Source organism: Zootoca vivipara, chromosome 3, assembly GCF_963506605.1.
Source record: "Zootoca vivipara chromosome 3, rZooViv1.1, whole genome shotgun sequence".
Classification (NCBI taxonomy): domain Eukaryota; kingdom Metazoa; phylum Chordata; class Lepidosauria; order Squamata; family Lacertidae; genus Zootoca; species Zootoca vivipara.
This window is the reverse complement of record NC_083278.1, coordinates 105,751,631-105,772,386: the sequence shown is the minus strand read 5'-3', so window position 1 is coordinate 105,772,386 and position 20,756 is coordinate 105,751,631. Positions and strand designations below refer to the sequence as shown.

Sequence of the window (20,756 nt, the reverse complement as noted above, 5' to 3'; positions counted from 1 at the left end):
GCAGAAATAAACTTGAATTATCATGCTGGTTAATTGGCTGATCAAATATTGGTGGGGTACATATGAACCCTGCTCACACATTCAGGTCAGTGTTGTTTCATAATAGCAAGCCAATTTGATTAACTTTGTTTACATAATGCTGATGCTTTAAAATGTGTGACCATTTTTTGACAATGAAAATATTGACAGTTTCTCAATATGCAAGACATAACTATTAACCATGGTTTAGGGCGGTTTAGGCCAGTATCATTATTTGGTTTTTCTAACCCGCATAAGCCACAAAACTTGTCAACTTTACAAAACTGACCATCGGAGGGTCAGTTCTCACCTATTTATCCGTGGGCAGCCTGAAATCTCAATTTTCTTTCTCTTTGAATGAAAGGGCCGGAAACACAGTACTGTATGGGGGAGCCAGTGATGCCTAAACCACAAGTGGTCAGCAGCTAAGAACAGTTAATTGCCATTAAGAACGTAGGAAGAGCTCTGCTGGAGCAAACCAGAGATCCATGTAGTTCAGTATTCTGTTTTCACAGGCCCTAACCAGGTGCCTCTGGGAAAACCACAACCTCGGCATGAGTGCAGTAGCATGCTTCTGTTTCTGAATTGCCTGAACCTGCCAGAAGGAAAGAGTTGGGGAGTAAGTGGGCAAAAGATGAGATACTTTAAAAAATTGTTTTATATTTTATTAAGGTGATTTTCGATAAAAGAAATAAAGTGATACAGAAAAAATGGGAAAGCGAGAGGGAGAAAAACAACAACAAAGATACATATAAAAGCAAAAATATGCAAGGAGAGAGAGCGCGCGCAATATACGATATCCCCATACATTAAGGTTACCAGATTTTTTCCACTAAATCCGGGGACACTTTTCAACTTCAATTGATTTTGTATGGGGTAAAGGTAAAGGGACCCCTGACCATTGGGTCCAGTCGTGACCGACTCTGGGGTTGCGCGCTCATCTCGCATTATTGGCCGAGGGAGCCGGCGTATAGCTTCCAGGTCATGTGGCCAGCATGACAAAGCCGCTTCTGGCGAACCAGAGCAGCACACGGAAACGCCGTTTACCTTCCCGCTGTAGCAGTTCCTATTTATCTACTTGCATTTCGACGTGCTTTCGAACTGCTAGGTTGGCAGGAGCTGGGACCGAGCAACGGGAGCTCACCCCGTCACAGGGATTTGAACCGCTGACCGTCTGATCAGCAAGCCCTAGGCTCAGTGGTTTAACCCACAGCGCCACCTGGGTCCCATTATGGGGACTAATCTGTAAATCCAGGGACTGTCCCTGGGAAACGGGAGACATCTGGTAACCTTACCATACATTCTTGTATAAATTGGTATGGTGTTATTGTCCTAGTGCTTATGTAAATGTTAACAGCCTACTACATTTTGCATAAACTTATTCCAAGTGTTAACATATTTATCCATACAGAGTCTGTGCCTGTAAGCAGTCCATTCATAAATTGCAATTGATGTCATATCAGTCCATTGATTGAAGGTTATCATATCTTTATTTTTCCAGTTGCTCAGTATCAATCTCTTGGCCACCATTAGGGCCTGGAAAATCCATTTCCGTTATCCCATTGATAATTTCCTTACTGCAGGTATATAGTTCAATATAATAATCTCTGCTGAAAGATTGAACTTTTTCTGCACTGTCATAGTTACACTGTCGAGCACTTTCTCCCAAAACTTGTTAAGTATAGAACACTGTACAAACATACCGGTATGTTTCAGAGAGGCATTGTCCTTGCCACATCTCCAACACTGAGCTGTCTTAGCTAATTCTTTCTTATTCAACCATAAAGGAGTCCAATAAACTCTAAATATTATCTTCTGTTGCATAAGTCTTAATTTTAAAACTAATGACACCTTAGCTATTGAAACTAATACATTTTCCCACAGTCTGGGTAGTATTGAAAGTTCCAATTCTTTATTCCAATCATCTCTTACAGCCTGCATATTGAACTTGTGTATTGTTAATAGATATCTATAAAAATAATTGCTGGCTTTTTATTTTTGAATGAGTTGTCTAGTTGCTCAAATATCTCTGTTATCTCGCAAGCTGAAAGGGCTGATGGACCAAACACACTTGTTTGGAGATGTTGTAATTGAATACCGTATATTGCCATTGGGCTGCATCTGAAAGATGATATTTTTGTCTTACAACAGCAAAAGTATAAAATTCATCTTCCCCATCTATCAGTTGGTCTAATGTCAATACACTTTCTATCCAGTTTTTCCATATCATCATCTTTTTTGCAATTCTTAGTATGGGGTTTCCCCACAGAGTAAGTTCAGTATGTGAAAATGGATCAAATTTGTTTTTATTAGCCGATATATTCCATGTTCTTTTAAATGATTTAATTGTTTCCAGAGTCACCTGAAATTTCAAATACTTCGATCCTATTATGGTCCAACCAACCAAAGATGCTATGTACATATATTCTAGGTTTGCCCACACTCGAAAATTGGGGCCAGCAGTGGGATTGCAATATTTAGTACTTGACAGTAGGTAAGCATAGTACAGTGGTCCCTCGACTTACGAAATACTCTAATTATGAAATTTCGAGTTACGAATGAAAAAAAAATGGCTGCACGCTTACGTTTTTTTTTGACATCCGAAAAGAAAACCATTGTGGTTTAGATGGGGTTTTTTCGACTTACGAATTTTAGATGCGGTTTACTCTACTTACGAATTTTTTCGTTTCCAATGCATTCCTATGGGAAACCGCTTTTTTCAACTTATAGTGGTACCTCTACTTACAAATAACTCTACTTACGAATTTTTCTACTTACAAATGGAGCTCCGTCCACCATATTGGATGCGGTTTAGATAAGATTGTTTCTACTTAACAATTTTTAGATGGGGTTGCTTCGACTTACAATTTTTTTCTCCCAATGCATTCCTATGGGATTCGACTTACAAATTTTTTCGACTTACAAATGTGTGTTCGGAACGCATTAAATTCGTAAGTAGAGGTACCACTTACAAACTTTTCGACCTACGAATGTGCATTCGGAACGGATTAAATTCGTAAGTCGAGGGACCACTGTAATATAATTCCAAATTTGGGATTCCGAAACTGCCTTCTTTAATTTGTAGCTGCATTCTCTGCAAGGATATTCCTGGTGTTGCTGAGCCTCAAAGGCATTTCCTAAACAATGAGTTGATCTTTTGAAAATATGATCCAGATATAAAAACTGGAAGTCCTCTCAGGATATAAACGAGTTTCAAGTAATTGTTGTATGTTCTGTGCTTGACTGCATGTACTGAAGATGAATATCAGTGATAATCCTTGCAGGGTGTAGTTGAAGGAGAAGGGGCTAGAGCAGAGCTTTCCAAACTATGTCGCTACATGCTAATGCGTAAGAGTGCCGCGTGAACGCTCCCCGTGCTCCTCCTGGGGCTGGGAAGGGGTTAATTTAACCTGGTTTCCTAGTAAAACTGAATTACTGTGTCATGAAATGATGCATGTCTAAAAAGCGTGTCACCAACATAAAAAGTTTGGAAAGCTCTGGGCTAGAGTTGGGAAGCCACTGCAGCTAGGAGCATGAAACTACAGTAAAAAAACACACAAAGGTTTGCAGTGGTAAATGAAATGAGTTTTTCTGCAGCAATTTTTATTTAATATTAAATATATCTATATGATTCATATCAAAGTTCATGATTGGAAGGATTGCTTAATGATGAACTTGCGGGGAGAGGGGAGAGATAGCTGAAAATGGAATATTTGGGGCAGCAGACCTCTGATAGTAGATGATGGTAAAGTCATGCCTTGCTTGTGAGCTTTTCACATGCTAGGGTGGTTGCCTAGGGTGGTTGATACTCATCTCAGATAGTTTGTACTCTTGATATAGGAAAAGAGAAATAGGAAAGCTGGATTGTGCATGGGATAAAATTTAAAGAAGTCTTTACTGTATTGTGGTTTCTATTACCTGCTTGTTATTGATATCTCATAAATAATAATCCAGTGTGAGGGGGGTTGTAATTCTCCTGTTATGGTTTTCTTTCGCTCTTGAATTGACCATTGTTCATTTCTTCATTCAATTGTTCATTTTTGAACTCAGAAAGCCTTGTTCTAAAACAGGATTCAGTGGAATAAAAGCACCTCTACACTAAGCATTTTTTTTGTACTGGGATAATGCATCAGTTTAGATGACATCCTTAAAGTACCAGTTCCAGGTGCTCTTGGAGGAAACTGATTTTTTAGATCCATTTCAGTTGGGGCTTAGGACTGGTTTTGGCACAGAAACTGTTTTGGCTGCTGTGTATGATACCTTTGTCGGGAGAGAGACAGGAGAAATGCATCCCTGTTAATTCTCTTTGACCTCTCAGCAGCTTTTGATGCCATTGAGCACAGATTTTGATTCTGGAGCACTGCTTTGCAGCGGTTCTGGTCTTACTCTGTGTTCCTGGCAACAAAAGAGCTGGCTTGGTATCTTACTACTAAAAGCTTTTTCTTCCAGTTTTTATTTTATGTTTAAAAAGTAATAATGAATGAATGAATGAATGTGCACCCCACTCCCAAGACCATTCCACTGTTACTATTCAACCTCCCAAAATTTCAACACCTCCTGCAATGGTTTTGACCCCTTTCTATTTTAACAGTACTGTACAAATTCTACAAATACTTCTGTATCTTCTCAAAAGCATTTCTCCTGCATATTCCCTGTCCTACCTTAATTGTAATTGTTAATTACAATTACTTAATTGTAATTAACAGCTATATCCCACACCTCTTTATACCATTCTTCCATTTTATATTCACCTCTCCCCTTCCACTTCCTAGCTATAATAATTTATGCAGTTGTCAATAAATTTGTGAGCAAGTCCTTCCTAGCCTGCGAACCTTCCACCCAATCGTAAATTGATAATAATAGATTTTTTATTTACTTCCATGAAACTTACTTATGCCCAGGTAGGGCAGCAATTTTGTGCCTAGAAATAAACCCTATTGTCTTGTAGGGCTTAATATCCGAAGAAATATGCATAGCATTAGGGTGTAAATTACCTTAAGGCTGGATTGCAGGTAGGTAGCCATGTTGGTTTGACGTAGTCGAAACAAAATAAAAAAATCCTTCCATTAGCACCTTAGAGACCAACTAAGTTTGTCATTGGTATAAGCTTTTGTGTGCATGCACACTTCTTCAGATACTTAAGGCTGGAGTGTTAGATCTAGACTCCGAAAATGGGCTTTCAAAGGTAAAAGATTATTTTCAACTTTAGCAGCTACATACTCATAACTTAAAGACTGTTCATAATAGTAAGCATATTCATGGTCTATGTATCATTATATAATACAATACACATTCCACCTCAGACAATAATTAAAATATTTTTTACCTGTTCCACCACTGGAAAACATTTAACAGTTACCCTAAATATAAAATATTGTTTTAACTAATATAAAGCCAGGCAAGGGAAGAGGGAGATAGTTGGGGGGAATCAAAGCACTTTTTGATTCTATAGCATTGACCTCTATTTGCTGAATGTCCTTTATCATGATTACCATAAATCTGAATAAAGATTCCATCCTTAATTTCTGTAACATGCAGAGTCTGTTTTTAAATTTCTGTGCTACATATAATTTTTTGTCCCTCTTTGCCTCCATTTTATCACTTTCCCCCTTTACAGAACTCTGATGCCTTTAAAAGCTGTATAATGGCCAGATACCCTCCCATTAATTTGAGTGGGTATACCACTCATAGGGTCAGTTGGGTCTTTCTACTCTAGGAAACAGGGATATACTTTTACCTCCTATCAAGTATATTTCTGTGCTGCTTGATACCATATCCTTGAATCTTTCCAAGTCTACTGTGTCTACTGCAAGGCAAGAAACATAGATCTTATAAGCCTTTAGGAGCATAATAATATTAATGACATTATTATTATTATTTAATTGCCTTCCACACATGTAGAAAATGTAATAAAAACAGTTAAATATTTAAGTGGGAATCCCCATGCAAATTAATTGGACGTCATCTATACCTATCATGCAGCTTTTAAAGGCATCAAACCTCTAAAGGAAAATAGGAAAAAATATTTCATGCATAAAAGAGAAAGGAATGGTTTTAAAAATTATTTTGAGCTCTGGGGTGTGCCTTGGGAGCTGCTGACAGTTGGGATGGGTAGTGCTAAATAACCAGTGGTCTAAGCTGCTAAAAGCCAACTTCATATATCCATGTTGGTCTGACGTAGTCAAAACAAAAAAATAAAAAAATTCCTTCCAGTAGCACCTTAGAGACCAACTAAGTGTGTCATAGGTATGAGCTTTCGTGTGCATGCACACTTCTTCAGATACACTGAAACAGAAGTCACCAGACCCTTATATAAGCTCATACCAATGACAAACTTAGTTGGTCTCTAAGGTGCTACTGGAAGGATTTTTTTTTATTTTTTGTTTCGTATATCCAGTTCAGGTGTCACTAACATTTTTGGCCTTATGGGCACGTTTTGAACTTAAAGAAACTGTCATGGGCATTCCTCATTCCTTCTTCTTAAAAAACAAAACAAAACAAAACCATAATCACCCTAGGCAATATTCCCTCCCTTCAAAACAAAACAAAACAAAACACCACAAAACCTTGTAAGACAACAGTGGCCCCCTATTTCGCCTCCTGCTTATCTGTTAAAAATAAACCATATGCACACTCACAATAGGCTGCTTAGCTTGGCACCCCGGAAAGTAGAGTAGTAGCTCTAGCTGCCTTGTCCTCTTTCTGTCCTATTCTAAGAATGCCTCTGAGAAGGAAGCAAGGTGGCTGGAAGCTTGCCTCCCCAAGGTTTTTTAAAAATCAGTTAAAATTAAAACTTAGGCAGGAGGCCTAGTGGCCTACTACATTGCTTGCTTTTTCCATTTTGGTACTCTAGTATCACATATTGCTATAGGTAACACGTAGTAAAATTTACAACATGGAAACCTTGTTTTCTCTTCTTCAAATACAGGTTTCTCTTTTGAAAGAGAACCTCATGTACCTAGTGCTTCCAAAACGTCTGTATTCCAACAGGCATACTCTTAATTTATTGCAAGGTGTCTTCTAGTTGCTGTCCTAAAGGGAGACTGAGGGAGTGAAACAAGATTGGGACCAGAATATTATCCTAAACTTCTATTTGAAGCAAAATAAAAAAAAATTCCTTCAGTAGCACCTTAAAGACCAACTAAGTTTTTATTTTGGTATGAGCTTTCGTGTGCATGCACACTTCTTCAGATACACTTGAAACAGAAGTGTCAGACCCTTATATATACAGAGGGTGGTGGGGGTGGGTGGGAATGGGTGATGGGCTGATGGGAGTGGTAAACCTGTAGATGGCTGTTAACGACTGCTGATGACTGCAATTAGTCCTGGGGGGGGCAAGGGCTGAGGTGCTAAAGAAAGCTTGATCATGCATAATGAGATAAGAATCTGATGTCTTTATTCATCCCAGGTGGCTCCATGGTTTTAAGCTTGGTAATGAGTTCCAATTCAGCAACTTCTCTTTCCAGTCTGTAAAGATTAGAAACAATCCTGTGCAATCGTGAGTTGCTCTGCTGGGTCTGTCCCTTAAATCTCTTCTACCTGAGATACATTTATGATACCCATATCCTCTGGATACATTGATGGAGGTTCCTTAAAACTTCCGCTAGGACTTCAGTAACTTTCATCACGCCATCAGTCTGAGCCTAGACCAGGCCATGCTGCAGGTTCATTTTCTTGAGATAACTGTGCAGCTACATAATGGATATGTAAGCACCACCTTAAAAGAACCTTTTAATGAGGGTGAAAGAAGAGCACGCAAAATATGGTCTGAAGCTCAACATACCCCCCCCCGAAGATCACTGGTCCCATCACCTCTTGGCAAATAGAAGGGGAAGAAATGGAGGCAGTGAGAGATTTTACTTTCTTGGGTTCCATGATCACTGCAGATGGTGACAGCAGTCACAAAATTAAAAGACGCCTGCTTCTTGGGAGAAAAGCAATGAGAAACCTAGACAGCATCTTAAAAAGCAGAGACATCACCTTGCCGACAAAAGTCCGTATAATTAAAGCTATGGTTTTCCCAGTAGTGATGTATGGAAGTGGGAGCTGGACCATAAAGAAGGCTGATCGCCGAAGAATTGATGCTTTTGAATTATGGTGCTGGAGGGAGACTCTTGAGAGTCCCATGGACTGCAAGAAGATCAAACCTATCCATTCTGAAAGAAATCAGCCCTGAGTGCTCACTGGAAGGACAGATCCTGAAGCTGAGGCTCCAGTACTTTGGCCACCTTGTGAGAAGAGAAGACTCCCTGGAAAAGACCCTGATGTTGGGAAAGATGGAGGGCACTAAGAGAAGGGGACGACAGAGGACAAGATGGTTGGACAGTGTTCTGGAAGCCACCAACATGAGTCTGACCAAACTGCGCTAGGCAGTGGAAGACAGGAGTGCCTGGCGTGCTCTGGTCCATGGGGTCATGAAGAGTCGGACACAACTAAACGACTAAACAACAACAAATACCACCTGCCAGATAGCTTGCATGTTTCCAGCTCTCATAGAGAACACGCCACAAAATCCATTGTTGTATAACAGGAATAGGGAACCCGCAGTCCTTCAAGGGGTTATTGGACTCCCAACTTCCATCAGTTCCAGCCTGGATGGCCAGTGGGCAGGAATGATGGGAATGTAGTCAAACAATATTTGGAAGGCAACACGTTCCTCATCCCCAGTCTTTGGTCAAGCCATACAACCACATCTGTTGACAGTTATTTTGTGTTTCTTCCATTTGCGAATTATTGCACCAACTGTTGTCACCTTCTTACCAAGCTGCTTGGCAATAGTCTTGTAGCCCAGTCCAGCCTTGTGCAGGTCTACAATCTTGTCCCTGACATCCTTGGACAGCTCTTGGGTCTTGTTCACGGTGTCTACTTTGGAACCTGCTGGATTGATTGCTTCTGTTGACAGGTGTCTTTTGTACAGGTACTGTAATGAGCTGGGATTACAGGTGAAACCTCTCCCTTACAACAGGTGCTCCTAATCTCACCTCATTACATACAGTGAAGATACCAGGTAGCCTGACATCTGGCTGTTGATAGGGGATCAAATACTTATTTCACTCATTATAATGCACATCAGTCTCTGACTTTTGTCTTCTGGGTTTCTGGGTTTTTTTCTGTTGTTATTCTGTCTCTCACAGCTACAATAAACCTACCATTAAAATTATGGACTGGTCATTTCTTTGTCAGAGGGCAAACGGGCAAATTTAGCAGAGGATCAAATACTTTCCCCCCTCACTGTATATTAGATAAAATGCTAAGACCTTTGTGGTATTCAAATGAAAATAATAAAGACTGATATCCCCCATCCCTCAATGCAAGCTTATAAGGAGTGCTGTGAATGGTGCAACCAGGTAATGATAACTGTTCTAAACACAAAGTGTGTGTATATATATTTTTTAAAAATCAAAATTTTAATTCTGTTTAAAAGAAAATGAATGATAGTGAACATACATTTTTTAAAAAAGATTTAAACCAATATACTTAAACACTCTTAAAACTGAATCCAATACTCTTAAAACTGAATCCAACAGCACCATTGAAGGCTTCTAACCTGGCAACTTTGTGCTATCTGCAGGGTTAGAAATCATAAATCTGTTAGGTTATGTGAGCCTATAATATGAAAATGCTAATTTTTAAAAAGACACATAATCATTAAGGCGTCTGGTTAATCAAAAGGCTTATCAGCACAAAATTATCTGACTCTGGGCAAGGGATATGAAGGTAGAAGGATACGTTTGGTAGACAACTTGGAATTCCCAGTCACCTGGTTACCTCCAGCGTAGCAGAACATTTTCTGTAGGGAACTGCGGAGGTAGTATTACAGTAGCTGCTTCTCCTGCCCTTTTGGTTTTCTTCTGCAACTCTTTCTCTGCAGCTAATAGGTGAAAGGAGCCAAATGAGAAATTTCAAAGGGAAAGTACCAATGAGAGAAGGCTACTTCTTTCCTTGCAAATGCATTCCAGCCTCTGCTTTTCATGTTACAGGCAACCCCACAGGATTGGGAATCCTGTGTTCAGCTAGTCCCCTAGTTCTAGTCTAGACATAGTGCCTGTCTTCTCCCAAATATTTGCCTCACTGGTTTACAGCAGATTTTAAATGCGTACTCTGGCTAGCCTGTGTTTCATGTTATGCCTCTGCTGAATCTGGAAAAACTTAACAGAGGAGAATCCTCTCTTGCTCCACCCTTCCCATTCCACCAAAGTATTTTCTGGCTTTGTACAATGGCCAGTTCTGGATGATGTAATGGAAGTTTATTATAGCATACACAGATATGTGAATGCCCTATTTCTCCCACAGGCTAACTTGTGAGAAAGATCTTTAAAAATAGCAGGGAAAATGGGCAATTATGAGGGAAAGGGACAGACCTCTTAATAAATATATTCTCTTTCAAATTATGTGAAATGTTTCATTTTAAAAATAGTGTTTTAAAATAATATTCTTAATGCCAATTCACAAAGATTCAAAGGTAGTAATTTTAGTGATGATAGCATTGCTACTACATTTAGCTAGTTACTACTAAAGAAGACCCACTCTTAGGGCTTGATGGTAGAAAAGTATTTTCAAATGTTGCAGATTTCAGAACATCTTCATGGGTTATCTGGGAGTATGCCAAGCATATTTATCCTCCAGGGCAGTGACAAGTCCACCAAATCCTTGCTTCTCATTTGCCCTGGATTCCTCTGTTGTCTTTGCTAAATAAAATAAATTTGATGAATGCTTGAAAATACATACAATTAAGAAGCTTTTTATAGTTTACTTAAACCTTCTATTTTATGAAATCCATGATTTTGAGCTCCAAAGTTCAGAATCAGAAGCTTGGCTCTTTTCAGCACTGGTTCTTGTTAAGAGGAATAGATAAGTGCTGCAACTGTAGATAAACATGAGTTCAGGATAGCAGAGATATTTTTCCACCTACCCCCATCCCAGTCCTGGAGTGGAGAGTGCTGGAAATGTTGATTGTGTGCTTGCCTGGACTGTGAGTCTTCTGTTACCTTCTGTACATTAGTGTAATGTTCAGGCCCCTTCTCAAAGGACTTAGTCATAATATACTGGAGCTCTTATGAAATGCATTATGTTTACATAATATATCTAATGCAAAATATGAATGCAGATAACACATGTCTGGACAATTAAATCACTACTTGGGCACTGAAATTGGCTGTTGTTCTGCCATGCATTTAGTGACACACATGCATTTGCTGCTAAGTAAATGTATGTGGGAGATTGAACAAAGGTGAAGAGCTTGATAATTGATAACCTAGATGATTTAATAGGCCATGCAGAACAGGTATAACTACTGAAAAGTAATATATTGTTTAGTCATTTAAGATGCATAAATGACTGCTAAATCTTCATTAGGTATTAATTTTATTATGATTAGCTTGCTGCACAAATAGATTGATAGTTTTTATGATTTTAAGAAGAGAGTACACATATGAAACTTGTACTCAAAAGAATAGGTACTGAAATTCAATATAGAAAGATTGCTAGATAAAGCATTTCAGTTGGGAAGCTTGCTAATTTTAAGTCAAATGCTATGTTGTTTTTTTCAGAGATTTGTACCTATTCTAGAGCTATTGATCTTTAGTATAGCAACTAAGTGTAGATACCTTTATCTCACTGCCAAGAAAAGTTAATTATTTCCCTAATTTTCATTCTTTTCTTGGGAGAAGGTATGTCGTGCAAATAGCTAGAATACCAATTATCTTTGAATTAATCTTACTACAATTTACTGTTTCTGCCTTAAAATTAAATATGTTCCCCACAAATGTTGAAAGACACCAGGGGCTTGTAGCACATGTGGATGTGGGCAATAGAGATTTGTGCTCCTGCATGCTTGCCAGCTCAGTAGTGGAGGGGTCAGCAACTTTTTTGGGGGGAGGTCTGTGGGCATTGTCCTCTGTTTGCTTCCCCCCCCCCGCCTCATCAGTCTCTCTCCCACCCACCCAACAAAGAGCCTTCTCTCATATACATACATGCTTCGCTTTCCTATGGAGTCTAGGTAAAGGTCTGATCCAGTAGAATTAAAATGGATTATTTGAATTAGCATGACTTCACATGGGGTTCCCCAAAAACCCAATCAATTTAAAACTTACAGTGGCAGACAGCACAGTAAAAAACAACAACCCTAGATTTCAATCCTTGCCAGCAGTACAAAAATGTTGTCCTGGTGCATACATCTTCATGGATTTTCTTGATTTCTACATAGAATGACAACAAAACCATGACAATTCACAGAACACATCATGGACACCAAGATTACGCGTAATTTGATGGTGATAAAAACTAGAAAAGGTCCATAAAGATCCTTCCTTCATCCATGCTTTTGTTCCATAGCAACTGTGGAATGCACCAGATCATGGTTTTATGGTCAGTCCAGTCAGCTTAGGTGTGATCTGATTTGATGGTGGTTATAGGGTGGGGATACTGTGAATAAATGATGCAGTTTCAAGACAGTCCATTTTACTGGATCCGGCTGTGTGTGCACCTACCTTCTCTCTCACATTCCATTATCCCTCTCCATTTCACTAATCTGTTCCATCCTAATTTCTCCCTCTTAGCCAATCTGTTTTCCTCCTTCCGTATCACCCCCCTTTTCCTTCTACCTTCTTAGTTGCTTCTTAGTTGCTCTTTCTTTTTAGCTGCTGATCTGAATTCTGAAAAGGACATAGGTCTGGATGAGGTGCAGGAGAGTATCAGTGCTCGAGCTTACTACTTCAGTATTATGTTAGTTTCAAGGGGGAAACAGTAACTACTGTATCTTCATCACCTTCTTCACAGGGAAGGGGGAAATGAGATGGTGGGAGCTTAGAGGCTTCTCAGACACCAGGGGAAGTCCTGATGGGTGCCATGGCAGCTGCAGGTGCCATGTAGGCAACACATACTGTGTACAGTATATTAGAGTGGCTCTATCTTGTTGCTATTCTTGACTTGTGCTGCACTTGCTGCAAAATATTGCTGTCAGTATTTTAAAGACACCATGGGGGAAGGTTTGAGTTTTTATATTGCACAATTACCTTGAGTTTGATGGAAAACGTAAGTCTAGTACTGTATGTAGTACTTATAAATTCTGGAGATGGTTTTTTTCACTAAATGATCTTCATTGTATTTATGAGAACCATTTCACAGTTAATGTGTAAAGCATACTTACATAAGAATTTGAGAAAATTAAAAATGATCCTGGCATCAAAATAATATAGAGCAATGTAATTATATAGCATATTTCACCAAGATGGATATAAAGTTTTCACTGTGCCTTTTTGGCTAGATGTGACTTTAATGAAATTGTGCGTGCGTAAGTTGCAATCTTGTAACAGTTTTTTCTTCTTTTGTTTCTTGATAGATGATGATGTACCTGCAGATATGGTTGCAGAAGAATCTGGTCCTGGTGCACAAAATAGTCCATACCAACTTCGCAGAAAAACTCTTTTACCTAAAAGAACAGCTTGCCCTACAAAGAGCAGCATGGAGGTATTTAAAAATGAATAATCATGCTTTCCCTTCTGAAGTAATTGCATAGCACAACAGGCACAGTACAGTCCATGGGGAGAAGGCCAGTGGTGGCCGTGGAGGATTCTTTATGTGGGGTTAAAGCAGGAAGGAGTAAGGATTGACTATGTGCAAACATGCATTAGAAGAACTTTGTGTAATCTATTTTTTTCTAAAACCTTTCAGGGTGCCTCTACTTCAGCCACAGAGAACTTTGGTCATCGAGCAAAACGTGCTAGAGTATCTGGAAAATCACAGGATTTGTCAGGTAATGTCTTTTTGTTTGAGGGAGAAGGCAAAGAAAGTCTCCCAACTTTCCGTTTTAATTTTAATTGAACAGTTTTTAACTCAAGAAAGTAATTGGGATGGTAATGGTAATCTTATTTCCTTCTTTACTGTCATTTGACTTTCATAAGTGAGTTTTTTTGGTCTCAAAAAGATTTTTCTCAGAAATGGTTTTGTTGAAGAATACATCAGGTTGTTGTGCTACTTGAGGAGGCAGTGGGTGTATGGATGTATGTACAGGCTTATTTCCATTTCACCTTGCAGAAGAGGAGAGGGTTTTTTAATTGACACCTGGGGCTAGATCGGGGGCGGCACAAGCTGTAGGCAGGAGAAACCTAACAATGGCTTTGAACTAGATAGGAAAATGGTAGTACCATTTCTACACACCATTAAAAGTGGTGTCTTTTGGTAGCTGCTTTTCCTGTCTGCACACCTCTGGGTAGGTGGACCCTTTTCAAGGGGCTGGTGACTTGTAGAACCTTTCACAACCTGTACTGTGTGACTCGGAGATTACCCTGTCCAATATGAGCTGTGTTTCTCACAGGGTTGTTATGTGGGAATAGATAAGGATTGGGAGAACCATGTACAGTCATACCTCGGTTTAAGTACGCTTCAGTTTGAGAGTACTTTCAGTTTAAGTACTCCGCAGACCCGTCTGGAACGGATTAATCCACTTTTCATTACTTTCAATGGGAAAGTTCACTTCAGGTTAAGTACGCTTCAGGTTAAGTATGGACTTCCAGAACCAATTGTGTACTTAAACCGAGGTACCACTGTATTGGGAGCTCCTCAGAGAAAAAGGTGGACTATAAATGCAATGAATGGGTGAATGAATGAATGAATGAAAAATATACAAGATTTGTGTTATGACCATTATATCTTGTTCCTTAAAGACGATGACAATGATGATAATTAATTAATTAATTAATCATTTTATTATTTATACCCCACCCATCTGGCTGAGCTTTCCAGCTCGTCCATCTTTGCTCAGACATTCTATCATTATTTTACATTGTGTCCCTCTGCAAGTGTTGCTGGCATGTGTGATTTTACCTAGGGTCTTTTGATCAGTTACTGTATTCCACTGCGCCCTCACAAATAACTTTATCCCTGTTTGGATGATCAGAAACATTTTGGATTATGCTAAGAGGTTTGATGATATTTAATTGCTTTAGTTGTCTCACTCTCCAACAGGGAGTGTAATAGCAAACCTTTATAAACTATAGGATCTCAGGCTCAATAGCCTTATTTGATCTGGCAGGGGTCCTAATTTGACCCGCAAGTCAGTTTTCCCCAAGCCATGTCCATCTGCCCACAGCTGGCCTTCGTTTTGGAAGTGAAACTACATAGCTTGACTCTGTATGTAACTCAGGGTTAGGAAAGAGGCCTGAGTCCAGGCGGCTGTCACACTAAAATAAATGTGAACTGTGGCGTTTGACACTGCAGGTTGTCAGGGAACTCCTTTGTGAGGAAAATCCTTACACATCGAAAACTAGTGTGTTAAGGTGAAATGTTTAGTCTGTCACTGCCTTGACATACTTATTTTTGACTTGTAGTGAGTGAGTTGATTTATGTAGGAGAGTGACCAAATATGATACTCCCTCTGCAATCTGAGATCGTAATAATCTTTATTTATTTGAAAGCATTTATAAACAGCTTAATATTTAAAAATCTGTAAGCTGTATACAATATTTTTTTAAAAAAATTAAAACACAACCTAAAATCAATAAAACAGCAGCATAAAGGCATATAAAAACAAATAAAACAGGGATTCAGGGGGTTCTGGCATATAAAACAGGACCTGGCCTTGCTGGTCAGAGGAAGCCTGGGGAAATAATAAGTCTTGCAGGACATCTAAAGCAACGTTTGAAACTCCCATTGTTCTAGGCGCGTTTTGTGACAGGAAATTTTCTGAGCGCAGTACTGCGCCTAAGATTTAAGATTGAAACTGGCGCTGAGGGTGTGGGAGGAGAAATTCCAAGAGATCGCTGCAGCATCAGGCAAGCTATTAGGTGCTGCCTCTCAGCTGGCCTTGCAGAAAGGCAGCGTTTCCCCCAGATTGGCTGCCCTTAGGCTAGTAATACAACTATCTTTTCCCTCCATCCCGTTCCTATCGTCATCTCATCCACTGAAAACAGACAGGGAGCAAATCTCACACTGCCTTGCCTGGCTCTTTCCTCAAGTGAGTTGTGAAACTCTCCCTCCCACACCTGTCAGTCCTCCTTGAAACTGCTGGAGGAATGGGCTTGTCTGCACCTTGAGCAAATTCTGAAAATGTCAGGGACACTCTGCAAAGGAGAGGAGAGGAGGAGAAATCAGGTGATTGCTTGCAGAGAGAGAGAGAGAGAGAGAGAGAGAGAGAGAGAGAGAGAGAGAGAGAGAGAGAGAGAGAGAGAGAGAGAGAGAGAGAGAGAGAGAACGCAGTGTGATAGCCTGTTTGTTTTTGTGTTTCTCTCTCATCTTAAGTGCAGAAGGGGAGGCTCCAATAAGGGACTGGGTAAGGAGAGTTTAAACCTTTGGTGGAATTTCACACATGTGGGATATGGAAGGAGAACTTTCCATCCAGAGTCCATCTGCTGAGCATCTTGGTGGACCACTTAGTGATTTTTCTGTCAGTTTAGCAACTGTAATGCACTGTGCTTTACAATGTTAAGAAATTCAAAATGTAATACAATAAAATGTAAGACACAAATGAAGCAATTTGGGCATCATTTAGGAAAAAATGGTTGCTTTCAACCCTGATCTGGATCTGCCTGTTACTCGGAATTAAATTCCAACCGAGTTCAATGGGGTTTCTTCCCAAGTAAAACGTGCATGGATTGAGGACCTGAAAACTTTCTTTGTATTCTTTTAAACTCGAAATTTTTGTCTAGGTTTTAGTCATCTTGTTTAATGTACTTTTAATGTATGATGTGCTTTTAATTTGAAATATACTAGCCAGTTAGTTATAATGGTTTAAGTACTGCTTTTTAAAGTGTTACCTACTTCAGACTCTCACAGTGATGCTTAAAATCGAAACAAATTTTGGAGTGGGATCATTGATGGCTTCAGTGGCCTTCAATGATCCCACTCCAAAATTTGTTTGCGAACTGGACACTCAAGGTGTCTCTGTCATCAGTTGTATAGGCCTGTAATATGTGTTAATTGTGGTGCCAATATATATATATTTCTATGAAGGAAAGGGGTGTGGGGAGAATCTAGGGCTTGTCTGCAGAGTGGAAGGAAAGGAGGACCTTTTTCTGCTTCCCCACTTCCAGCCACTCTCTGAAGATTGCAGAAGAGACTCTCCTAAGAATATTAGAGGGTGGGTGCCATTTAGCTCCTAGCTTTCATATCTCAGATTCTAACACTGATCTAAAGTTACTGATGGTTGCTGCTGCAAGTATAGCAGAGGGACACAGTGATATTCTTTTCCTACACATATTTTAGTGTTCAGCTAAAATAAATGGCATTTGAAAAATTAAGTAGAATTCTACAGTGGAGGTAAATTATTAAAAGTTGTATCTCAATCACACTCCTGTGATGAATACTTCTATGACTAATCAAATTCTTGCCATATTTGTGATTTTCTTTCCCACCCTCAGAAGTACTTAATACTGTGTATTCCTGACAGCCATGCCAGGAACTCCCTGAAAGCATATTGCTAACTAGGATGGTGGTGATTGGAATTTGCAGTCCTCCTGCAAAGCATACTCTTTTCATTAAATAATAGGAACAATAGGTCCTACTTGTATCTATATAATTTCTTTTAAGCTCAGTTTCCTTGAGTTTACATGCAAATATATGTAGTTAGAAAAAAGTGACGTTCTTCATAAGGAACAGTTCTTTAGTCTATCCTTCAAGCTGTAGAACCTGTCTGCCTTCAGTTGCTATGGAGACAGGAAACATCCCACTGCGAAGGCTAACATGCATAGCTGCCAAGTTTTCCCTTTTCTCGCGAGGAAGCCTATTCAGCATAAGGGAAAATCCCTTTAAAAAAGGGATAACTTGGCAGCTATGCTAACATGTATTCTTTTTTTAAAAAAGAGGGAGAGATCACAGTTGAAAGACCTCATGCTAGTCTTCAGGGAGTAGCTCTTCCTCAAACTCAGCCCGCCAGATGTTTTGAGACTACAATTCCCATCATCCCTAACCACTGGTCCTTGCTGGAAACTGCAGGAGGGGAGAGTGCTCTTATGCTCAGGTCCTGCTAGGCAGGTTTCCCATAGCCATATGATTAACCACTGTGAGAACAGTGTGCTGGACTTGATGAGCCACTGACCTGATCCAGCAGGCTCTTCTTAAATTTTCATGTTCATCCTGCTTCTTATTTTTTCCTCTTGCGCCAGCAGTGTTCCACTGACATAAGTACAGGCAATGACCGATTTGCATGGGAGTTATGTTTCTGATCCCCACATACATTGGCTGAGTGCACATAAGCCTGCTCCACCCCATTCTGCCCTGTTCTGCCCCCTTTGCCAGCCACTTCCAGGTTGTTGCGATACGTGATGCGTCAATCAGACGCGTATCATTCATTGCCTGTATATGTTAGTGTAGTGTTCTGCAGTAGTATCTCCATACAACTGTAAATCTACTACAGTACAGCCGTGATATTTTCTGGCACATCCTTATCCAGTTGCAGTAATGAGAGGATAGAAATGTGTTGTTAAACTTTTATTGATTGATTTACCAAACTGATTAAAGCTTGCAAACCTATCTTTCTTCAGAAAATGAAATTTGTATATTTAAATGGAAAACTTGAATAACATTGATTTTTGTCAAACTTCTGCCTAAGTAAATCTGTTTCAGGTAATTCACTTGATTTTTGAGAGACAGAAAGTCCATGATCTATTCTGGTGGAAATACCTCAGACAAGTTGTGAACATCAGTCATGTTATTCATGTTTTATATTTAATAGCAGCACCTGCAGAACAATATCTTCAAGAGAAGTTGCCCGATGAAGTAGTTCTGAAAATCTTCTCATATTTGCTGGAGCAAGATCTTTGTAGAGCAGCCTGTGTATGTAAGCGCTTCAGTGAGCTGGCTAATGATCCAATTTTGTGGTAAGTGAAAAGGTATTTTTGATTATCCTGAAGTATGTTATATATGCCATGCACAATAGAAAAATTGAATTCATGAATATGTTTTCTAATTATTTTGAATGAAAGCAGGTACTTGAATTACATTTCTGTTACGCACACCTGAAGTTGCACTATTATTTTTCTGTAGCTCATGCCTCCTGTTTTGATTCTGGTTATATAGGGTTCTTCTTGCAATCTGCCATCTTACATAAAATTATTTAGAGTGCCGTATATTCTGGCGTATAAGACGACTGGGCGTATAAGACGAGCCCCAACTTTTCCAGTTAAAATATAGAGTTTGGGATATACTTGCCGTATAAGAAATACGACCCGCCGTATAAGACGACCCCCGACTTTTGAGAAGATTTTCCTGGGTTAAAAAGTAGTCTTATACGCAGGAATATACAGTACTTTGCATCCTACATTAAAGTCTGAAAGCATCTTACAAAAGATGTAATAAAAGTTACAGTTCAAGCCTGGCATTAGGAACAGAAATAGTGTGGTGTCCCTCTGGTGCCAGGATTATAAAGGTGATATTTCCTGCCCCTGTCCTTGGTCAGCCTTGGTCTTGCCCTTCACCCTTTGAAGCTGAGCAGGTGAAATTCACTTGGCCCATGATGGAGGCAATTCTTCTCTTGCTTGCAGTTGGCACTATTGATTTGTGTCTGCATAATTGTTAAAATACACTTAAAAATATGCAGATGTTGTTTGCCATATGTTCCCATTCGCAAAGTGGATTTTTGCTTGTTTGTTTTGCTTGGCTCAGGTTTTTCAGTACCCCCAATTATGCTCGTAATACCAGCTATATATATGCTTTACGTTTCTTACTGCTACCATGCAACTCCTTGCCAACTTCTTCCCTCTAAAAGCTCTAGTATCAGGCATGCATGTTCAAGTAAATTTAAAATACATCAATCTCTTTAACACTTGGGTTTTACTGATGAAGACGGTCTGATGAATAGAAAAGTCTAAAAATGGGACACTTCCCACCCAACAGTCAAAGCCTCCTAATCTCATCAAAGAAACAGTAAAAATACTTGTCAAATACCCCCCAATTTATGAATGGTTCGAGGTAACTAAGAATTGAATAAAGCAGCATAATGAGAACAGCAACAGGCAGGATAAAGATAAAATTAACAAACCAGGGGCCATTAAAACAAAACAAAAAAAAATAGTGAGCAGATTAAAAAATAGATCAGAGGCCTCTAAAAGCCTGGGATAATAAGACAGATTTCACCTTGTACCTAAAATGGTAACAAAGGTGCCAGGCTTACAAGCTTAAGGAATTCCAGCACATAGCAAGCCAGGCCACATGTGGGATAGAATACCAGTGTGTGCAGTTGGGGCTGCTGTTCAGACCTTGATAGCAGGAGGAGGGTAGTTTCCAAATAACAGCTAAGGAACATGCCTAGGCATTTATTCTTGCAGAACACACTCCTTCATATACCATTATATAGGTGAAACTCAGAAAATTAGAATATAATTGAAAAGTGCATTTATTTCAGTAATGCAAATTATTTTATTATTTTTACAAATGCTTTCTTTTGGAAATTCCACAGTAATAAAACAAATAGTTACAATAATACAAAAATAAACAAAAATAAACATTGCTATTTCATTAATTACATTCCATTTATAATTGACCTGCCTAACGACAAATAATTACAATTACAACAAATAAAGGCTTGACATATCTTGCTTTGCATGTCATGCATCTATCTCATATATTGGTTTCACCTTTTAAGTTGCATTACTGAAATAAATGCACTTTTCAACGATATTCTAATTTTCCGAGTTTCACCTGTATGTGTGCTCAATATATGGCAGGGATGGGGAATTTACGGCACTCCGGATGTTGCTGGACTACAGCTCCCACCATGGACCATGTTGGCTGAAGCTGATGGGACT

General features: G+C 39.3%; 1 protein-coding gene across 1 annotated transcript in view; it reads left to right on the top strand.

Annotated features, from left to right (window-relative positions):
* Nucleotides 1–20,756, top strand: part of FBXO11 (F-box protein 11) — a 64,272-nt gene that overhangs the window by 23,753 nt on the left and 19,763 nt on the right. The window contains exons 2-4 of the mRNA XM_035111069.2: nt 13,358–13,485; nt 13,690–13,771; nt 18,686–18,830. Coding sequence (XP_034966960.2) covers nt 13,358–13,485; nt 13,690–13,771; nt 18,686–18,830 — 355 coding nt within the window. The remainder of the gene's footprint in view (nt 1–13,357; nt 13,486–13,689; nt 13,772–18,685; nt 18,831–20,756) is intronic.